At 33.7% G+C, this 9,463-nt stretch overlaps 1 protein-coding gene across 1 annotated transcript; it reads right to left on the bottom strand.

The window, feature by feature from the left end:
• Positions 1 to 1,776: 1,776 nt before the first annotated feature.
• On the bottom strand, positions 1,777 to 5,486 carry LOC107831236 (beta-glucosidase 12). The gene is made up of 12 exons (XM_075253528.1): positions 5,229 to 5,486; positions 5,067 to 5,136; positions 4,914 to 4,972; positions 4,728 to 4,803; positions 4,529 to 4,606; positions 4,330 to 4,417; positions 3,799 to 4,170; positions 3,148 to 3,365; positions 3,018 to 3,049; positions 2,822 to 2,924; positions 2,331 to 2,430; positions 1,777 to 2,235 (listed from the first exon to the last, which is right to left on the bottom strand). The coding sequence occupies exons 1-12, from the start codon at positions 5,376 to 5,378 to the stop codon at positions 1,995 to 1,997; spliced, it is 1,587 nt and encodes a 528-aa protein (XP_075109629.1). The 5' UTR covers positions 5,379 to 5,486; the 3' UTR covers positions 1,777 to 1,994.
• Positions 5,487 to 9,463: the final 3,977 nt, after the last annotated feature.

Raw genomic sequence — 9,463 nt, 5'->3', positions numbered from 1 at the left:
GTGTTTACTTTTGCAAAGCACCAGTTAGTTGGAAGTCTACTTTGCAGTCAACAGTTGCTTTGTCTACAACAGAGGCAGAGTACATGGCTATTACAGAGGTTGTGAAAGAGGCAATTTGGCTTCAAGGATTGCTAAAGGAGCTTGGTGTTGAACAAAAAGGTATCACAATTTTTTGTGATAGTCAAAGTGCTATTCAATTAGCGAAGAACCAAGTTTATCATGCAAGGACGAAGCACATTGATGTTCGGTATCATTTCGTACGAGAAATCATAGAAGAAGGTGGAGCACGATGAAGAAAATTCATACTACGGAGAATCCTGCTGATATGCTGACAAAGGTGGTGACTGCGGTCAAGTTTCAACATTGTTTGGATTTGATCAACATTGTTGAAAACTGAAGATTGAAGATGAAGACACAATCAAAATTTGTTATTGAGAGAAAATTGAAGATGTGGAATTTTGCCAAGGTGGAGATTTGTTAAAGTAGTTGGCAGAAATGTTTGTCCCACATCGGTGGGAAATGAATAGTTGGGGGGATTTTCCCCTTATAAAAGAAGGCTTAATGTTTAGGATTTAAACACACCTCTCATTTGCCTTACTCATCTGTTTAAGGCATTTGTATCTTCTCTCTTTAGTATTATTTCACTTGTATTTTTGGAGTGAAATAAAATATTGGTTGTGTCCGAGGAGTAGGAAAAATTAGCCGAACCTCGTAAATTCTGGTGTTCCCTTTATTGTTGCTTTATTGTCTTATTTATTATTTGGTGGCTGTCATAATTTTTGGTATAGTAGTTGTGACTTATTCACACTATATACATTTGGCTTCCGCAACACAAACTACATAGAAATCCTAGAGTAGCATTTAGACAAATTCAGTTCATAATTATAAGGCTTTGTTTAGTTGTAAACTTCATAAATTGAAAACAAATGTTGTAGCATTTGATTATTACAAGAAATTAACTCTAGAATGAAATCAGAGTAATAAAGAAAAAAAATAAAGTTAAATCAAATTTTTGACGGTGACTTAAAAATTTCATGAATTGGCTGAACAACAATTAGAATAGTAATCCCATAGAACGAATGACCGATATATATTGGATTTGAAAGGAACTTTAAATGATTAGCCAACCACTACAAATACCCGTAGAAATAATAGTAATTTAATCCAAAATGTGAAAAAGATACGAACATATAAGAAAATATAGAAATTGTTAACACTTGTAGTCATGCAAGATTAAAAGCAAAATACAGAACACAAATTTGCTTTGAATTCTAACAGAAGTTTTAAAACCAAACTGTCATTCGCCTAGTGATGAAAAAATTAGGAGAATGACCAATAATACGCATAAAAGAGAACTAAGAAACTAAAAGGAAATGAAAGACTCACCTCTTGGAAAAATAAAATTAGTAATCATATTCATCAGCTTGTAAGCTATTTGAATGGTTTGCCTAACGTGTCCAAGTCGGCGTTATAGTCTTTCCCAATCATTATGACTCAATTGGATCAAGGAGGCTTAAAGAAAAGATACTTCTAATTCTAAAGGATGCCAAACTATTCAACACACCTTTTAGAGATTAGTTAGGACTTTGGGAGTAATTCCAACTGACACCACCTTTTATGCATCAGTTTTTTTGATTGTTTATAAAGTAAGGTATTTGAATAATTTAGAAGGATATTTTAGTAATTTAACTTTAAAGTTAAGGGCTTCATGCTTTTAATACAATATATATATATATATTGTGTAAACTCTTAGATAAAAGTATCTCATGTTAGAGCTTTTTCGGCGCTCATCAATATCGACTTGTCTATTTTATAAAATGCAGTGTCGTTTGAAATTACATGAGAGCATACGATCTCCAATCAAAGAATTCATCTACTGTATAGTTGCATATTTACGAAATAATGAACAAATACATCATGTCTGCAACTAGAACCTTAGACTTAATTCCTAAAAAGAATGGGGCAAAAGAAGAAAAATAACTAAAAAATAGAGATCACATGTATGAACGCAAGATGCGTGGAATCCATGAACTCATACGCCTAGGACGATAGTGAAGTTTAAAAGCCTCCTTGTGAAAGTGTTTTCTGAACCAAAGAGCTGAATATTTGGGGTATCTCTTTAATCCATCAGTGTAATCCACATAGCACATTCCAAATCTTAACTTGTAACCGTCAGTCCATTCAAATGTATCAAGAAATGACCAGGCAAAGAAACCATTAACCTTCACACCAAGCCTGCCAAGTAATTATAAAACAGAATTTTTTTTAATTATAAAACAAAATTGAAAATGGTAGTTTATGATGTTTTTGAAGATCGTGTATGAACTTACTCTATGGCTTCTTGAGCTGCCAAAAGGTGGCCACGATAAAAGTTCACTCTCTGACGATCCTTTATGGCATCTTTCATTATATTCTTACGATCAGCCAGTCCTGAAAATTCATGGAAACATTAATATGTAATAGACTCAATAAGTATTAATTAGAAGTTGAAGGTCATGCCATTTTTCTTTGCCCGAGCAAGTGTGTATATATACTCCCCTTTTTTATAAGATTATGAATTAGTTCAAGAAAGAAAAAGAAAAAAACTTTTGACATATGAAAAAATACTTTGTGATCTTAAATATGTTAGTATTATTTTTAATCGCTTCAAGAACATGTTATGAAAGGTAAAATCCGAAATTTCAAATTAAAAAATTTTTGATATAAAGAAATATTTTTCTTTTTAAAATATATTAAAAAGAAAATAGGCCATATAAAATAAAACAGAAAAAGTAGCAATATATAGTTTGTACAGTTAAAAGAGATGACGAATTTGACATACCAGTCTCTGTAATATAAATGGTTGGGTCATTGTACTTTTCCTTCGTGTAGACTAGAAGATCTCGAAGTCCTTTTGGATAGTCAAAGAAAAAGCTCACTGCAGTCTGCACCACCAAAAAATGTCTCGTAAATTCTATGAATCTTTTTGATTATTTAAAAAATAATTTTAGCATTTACTAGTTATGCGCTGAACTTACAGGATCCCCAATAGGTACTCCATCTCTTTCACCTAACAACAGAAGATGCAAAAACAAAATAAGTTGATATTCTCTATACCGAGGAAATATTGAAGTTTTCCTTATTTATTTCAATTTTCGAGTAGTTTACCTGTAACGTGGACATGAGGGTCTGTTGCACTGCTGACATTAATATTGTTTGTGGGAGGGAGATGAGCTGCATAATTTGAGGTGTAGTAATTTAGTCCTATGAAGTCAAAGGACCCTTTCACCATCTTAGCTTGCTCCCGTGTAAAATTCGGTAACCTTTCTCCCACAATTGTACGCATAATTGAAGGATATTTTCCATACACCAATGGATCCATGAACCTATAGGAAATAAGATTATATTGTTAGCGATGAAAGATTTTTAACTTGAAATTAGTCTTGTACCTGTATACAAGCTATGATTGATTTAACTCTCATTAACCAAAAACAGTGGCGTGGCCAGAAAATTACACCGAGTATATATAAAAGTATATTACATATATATTAAATTTTGAACACCCTTCGTAAAATTTCTGGTTTCGTCAGTACCTAAAAGTATGTTTAATCATTTTTGAGTTTAACTTCTATATACTTATGGTCAATTAACATATAATTAACCACATGGTAACCGTTTTGAAATAGAAAAAGAGATTAATATTATGAAATATAAGATATATTACCTTCTACAACACGTTAAAATAAACTAATATATCGTGTATTAATCATTTATAAATGTCACTATATATGAGTTAAATCCGTCATAAGTAATACTTACCATCCGTACATGAAGTCAATGTATCTTTGCGCTGCTTTGATATCAAGTTCACTATTGGAATATGGTACCAACCATTGAGACACAAGTGTTATTCCTATCTCTCCCTTTTGAGATTCTTGGTATTTCTCTTTGTATAGACTTACTGTGGCAGCGTGACAAAGAATCAAATGGTGTGCAACAACATAAGGCTCAGTTGCGGAGTTTCCGTTAGCACAAGCACTGGATTGCCAAGGGGAACATCGACCAGGCGCAGAATTTCCTGAGTCATAGCCACCATTTGTAAAAATATAAGGCTCATTCATAGTGATCCAATGCTTCACTCTATCTCCGAATTCTTTGAAGCAAAGTTCCGCGAAGTTCACAAAATCATTTCTGCAATTTGAATAACATTCTTGCTTTTAAATTTAACTTTTTAGATGATACATTATCACACAGTTCAACACGTTATAATAGGAGGCGCGTCAGTTTAACTTTTTAAATAAGGTGGTCTTGCAGTTCAAGAAAATTAAGGTGAGGTGAGGAAGAACTTACACAACGAGAGGGCTCAGAAAGCCGCTATACTCGTCTTCTAGTGTTTGCGGAAGATCCCAGTGATATATAGTCACAAATGGTTGTATACCTGTTCATTTATATATCGAATTAGAGGAGAAACAGAAAAAGAAAAAGATTGAGGACAAGGTAGAAAGAGAAAGAAAGTACTATGATTGATTTTACAAATAAAAGTACAAACCATTAGATAGAAGTTCATTGATGAGATTGTTATAAAATGCAATGCCTTCCTTGTTGACTCCTCCACTTAACTTGCCACCTGAATCAAGAACAACTTTTAAGCAAAAAGCGATAGCATTTTCGCAAGACATAATTATAAGCGTTTTCTTGAACCGACGATCTAAGTAATTGATTTTTAGATATGATCAATAGTCACATACGAGGTAATATTCTTGACCATGAGATTGAAAATCTGAAAGCATCCAACCCCACAAACTTCATGAGCTTAACATCATCCTGTTACATATTTCCACAATCGAAAAGTCGGATTTAATTAAAGAGAAACCAAACAATTCTCGTCTTACTAAAAAGAGAATTACAAAATTGAAAAGATGAACATATGTTACCTTATACATATGATAAAAGTTGTCTCCTACATCCCCGTTATTTCCCTCTGATATTTTTCCTGCAACGCCCAAGAAATTAAGATAAATGAGGATATATAATTAATACAGACAACAAAAGAAAAGAGACAAAGAAATAGAAAGAAAGATGTAAACCTGGAAATTTGTGAGTGAAATTATCCCAAATACTAGGTCCTTTACCATCTTCATATGCTGCACCTTCATACTGAAATGGAGAGGAAAGGAAATTTATTATAGAAATACATATTGAATGAGTCTGAAGTTAAATACGAACTTGCATATGCCCTGAAAACCTACTTGATAGGCAGAAGATGATGCACCAATCAAAAAACCATCGGGAAAACTATTGCGATTTATCGAAGTAGAGGCGATGCAATTGGCAAATATTACAAATGTGCAGAGAAAAGCTAACTCTACTGGATTTACTAAAGATCCTTTTATTGCCATAGTCTCTTCTAAAATTATTTTTTCTATATAATGTAATAAATTCGGATTAGAAGTTCTCTAGCTTATGGTCTCAACTCAAGGCCAAGTATAGCTTGAGTTCATCTGAATGCTTCCCTTTGAAGCTCACCTCTTTATATAGAGTTGGAAGTTAAACGTGTATGGAAAAAATTATATATTCAAAATAAGAGAAATGTACGAAGAAAATTACACGTTTTGTGTTGACTAAGGTACTTTTAATAGGGGGAGCCAACTACCAGGGGGTTAGATACATGCACCCAACGAGAAGTTAGTTGGTGGCGTGGACAATAGGAAAGTTTTAAGAGAAAACAAATATTGACCCAAACAGTTCTAAAAGAAAAAAGTAGTAAAATTGGGCAGTCAAAGCTAGACATACATTAGTTTCTTGATAACAACTGGATAATTGGCTGATTAGATCTTAACTCAGAGTTTTTCTTGCCAATAAGAAAGGGAAGTTTCGTAAAGGTCAAAATGGTGTGCTAACCTACGAACAATCAGTCAACTGCTATTTCAAGAATCCGTGTCATCCACAGAACAAAACATGGAACACACCAACAATATCGTATCTTTTATACTCCCTCCGTTTTCAATTCATTTATGTCAACCTATTTCATTTTTTATCAGTGCCAAAAAGAATGATCCCTTTTCTTATTTGAAAACATTTTACATTTATGCAATGATTTATAGCCACACAAAATATATGTGCCTCATTTTACACCACAAATTCAAAAGTCTTCTTTCTTTTCTTAAACTCTGTACCCAGTCAAATGGGTTCACATAAATTAAAACAGAAGGAGTATAATTTTTTAAGAAGAATTGCTAAAAAGACCTTTTTAAAACTTGATTAAAGAAAATGATTTTTATTTTTATTTGTATTTTTCACTTATTTTTGGGCCCAAAATTGCTAAGATGTGGTTTAATGGCTTAAGGGGTGGTCGAGGGCCAATTTAATATTATTAAAACTTGGGTGTTAGCTTTTTAGTTATAAAAACTATTATATATATATATATATATATATATATATATATATATATATATATATATACTCTAGTCACCATAGGTCCACTCCACCAGGTCGGTTTCCAGCGGCCACTAACCCAAAAGAGGCAACAATACTACAATAGGCTTTCTCTCATCTGTACAAATCTCCTTACCTGTGTATTTCTTCAAAAATCGCTAATTTTGGAAAAATCCTAAATTTCTCATGTCATGACCGAAAAGCCCACCAAGTCGTGATAACACCTAATCCAACCCGCTAGGTAACCCAAACAACAAATGACATGACTCAGAGTGAAAGATCATCAATAATTCATAAATAAAATGGTTGAACTCCATACAATATCCCAAGGACTGGTAGTACAAGTCATGAGCTACTAAGATTAAGAATACAACTCTGGTACTAAGGAATAATACAACATCGATTTGAAGTTTACATAAACAAAATTATAAGTCCTGAACTACAATGAACAAATGGTAGCTTGAACCTGGATCGCAGCTACAACTTCTATGCTAGCAGTCGTCATCACAGTAGCTCAGCACTGCACGCATGGTGCAGAGTGTAGTATGAGCAACCGACTACATGAACTCAGTAAGATCCTAACTAACCTTGTTGAAGTAGTGACGAGGTTTCAGGTTAAGAATACGCACTCTACATAACCTGCAAAACACAATAATATATACATGCACCCAGCAACAGTATCGAAATCTAAGCCTGAAGTCTAGATAAAGCCACCGGTGCACATAGAGAATATATATGCACAAGCATTATAACCAACAAAAGATTTAGCATATGGAAAAGATATACATTTGATATCAAATAACACGTCAAGAATTGCATATAAAAAAGATATAAATGAATAAATAAGTCAAGTTACACGGACTAACAAATAGATAATATATGCACCATGAATCATTCCATCAAATAAGGCAATATATAGAAAAGAGAAGATATGCATGAAAGACATGTATACATTTCGCAAAGAGCATATAGTGAAGATATGTAGTAAAATATATGTATACATCCAAGGAGTTTGCAAATAGAGAAGAGATGCATATAATCCAACAACTTATCAGTTTTCATAATCTGTGTCAATTAGAAATCTGTCGGTTTATCACAACTTGCATGTACGCCATCAAGAGAGAAACATGAGAGGGAGACCTAAGGGGATGGATTATTATCAACATGCTGCACGGACAACTCACATGCATAATCACTGCACAGACAACTCACGTGCCATAATCATAACAACCGCACGATAACTCACGTGATGCATGGATAACTCACGTGCCATAATAATAACAACCTCATGGACAACTCTTGTGATGCACGCACAACTCACATGCTTTCAACCGGCCAGTCCATCACAAGAAAGTATATATAAGAATACATGTATAAAATCAACGGGTATCGAGTCACATACTTATGGACTAAGGAAAATAGCATGCTAAGGTGTATGCATGTGCGAAGTGTATAACTACAGCTAAAATAAGGCGGATATGCCATAAAATAGCAAATATCATGCTCAAACAAGAAATCAACACATAAACATGATCTCTTGCTTGATTCAAGAGGTTCACGTAATCGTACAAACATAATAAGCATGATAGCAGGAATCACAATATCCAAAACAAGGCATGATATGGCCTAAAGACTATTTCGGTCAAAAATCATACATAGCACTCATATATACGCTCGTCACCTTGCATATATGTCAGTTCTCACACATTTCAATTAGACAAATAAAGTCATATTCTAAGGGTTATTCCCTCAACAAGATTAGATAAGATATTTACCTCATCCAGACTAGCCTCCCACCTCAAATAACGTTAAGAAAAACCTCGCTCTAGCCTTTCAATCACACAAATTCGAGCCAATAATCAACCAAATAAGTCATACAATGCAATAGAAAGCGATCATAATCCATAAAGCATTGATCTTTGATGAATTTCAAAAAAGTCAACCTGGACTTGCATGCCCGAAATCCGAATCCAATACCAAATCTCAATGACCCATAACCAACTGAGTCTAAATATGTGATTAGATTTCAAAAGCGAGTCCAAAAACGTCATGATCCAAACTGGAGGGCCGCGAGGGGCAACCGGGCCTTACATTTTGAGCACCAACCTAACATATCCTTAAGCATACTATCATGCATAAATGGGTCGGAAGGGCCGTCATGAGACAATCTGAGTAAAACATAAGAATAATCGACAAAGGACTACCCCAAAATGATATACATGAGATATACGGGCCTACAAGGCCGAACAAAATATCTATACACATGACATATGTCTGTAGACATGTAATTTTTGACTCTCCCCAAGATTTTACACATTTTAGCGTAAATATTTAATTTAGGTTTAGTATCGCTATTGTAAATAGTGTTGACTATTTTACTTTTCACAAAAAGTAAAAAAATTACAAAAAAATATTTTTCATCTTTAGGTTAAAGTCAATTAGTATATTTATATTTATAGTAATATAACATTTGAAAATACAAAAAAAAAAATAGTTTCACTAGTAGTAGCTAGTTTTATTTAGAGTGATTTTTATTTTTATAGATACATTGTACTATTTGGTCTTCCTAGCCTAGATTCAAACCCAAAAGACATGGTCCAACCCAATTCCCTAAATCCAAGCCCAATTACACTTAGCCCATAGATCCGAGCCCAATACCTATAAAACTCTAATACTTTAAAAGGACCCTTTTTCTACGTCTTAATACCTAGACCTAGACCTAGCTAAGACCCTAGACAACAAAAAACGGCAGCCATCTCCATTTTTGGCAAAGGGATCTTCCAAGCCGCAGGTCGTACACAATCTGTTCGACGATTTGATTCAAAAAGACTTTAGAATTTCATATATCTTTCAATCGCTCTTTGTCCATTCGTATTTAATAAAAATCTGTCAGTGGGTTCACATAACCACTTTCAGTGCCTTATTATCATTTTGTGTTGCCTTTGAAGTTTGAGAAAGAAGCTTATAAAATGTATCCTGTCATCTTCCATTTCTTCTTCATATGGCTTTTTCTCGTTGTCCACTTCCTCGAATTTGTTAAAAAGCGGAA

The sequence above is a fragment of the Nicotiana tabacum genome, chromosome 5, assembly GCF_000715075.1.
Source record: "Nicotiana tabacum cultivar K326 chromosome 5, ASM71507v2, whole genome shotgun sequence".
Taxonomy (NCBI): domain Eukaryota; kingdom Viridiplantae; phylum Streptophyta; class Magnoliopsida; order Solanales; family Solanaceae; genus Nicotiana; species Nicotiana tabacum.
This window is presented reverse-complemented; position numbering and strand designations above follow the sequence as displayed.

Bases quoted from the DNA above. Each gene is read 5' to 3' on its own strand.
- LOC107831236 (XM_075253528.1), bottom strand. From the start codon at position 5,378: ATGGCAATAAAAGGATCTTTAGTAAATCCAGTAGAGTTAGCTTTTCTC. The intron at 4,418-4,528 runs GTTTGTACTTTT...ATAAATGAACAG, and splicing joins CAATGAACTTCTATCTAATG to GTATACAACCATTTGTGACT. The intron at 2,925-3,017 runs GTAAGTTCAGCG...TTGGTGGTGCAG, and splicing joins GAGTACCTATTGGGGATCCT to ACTGCAGTGAGCTTTTTCTT.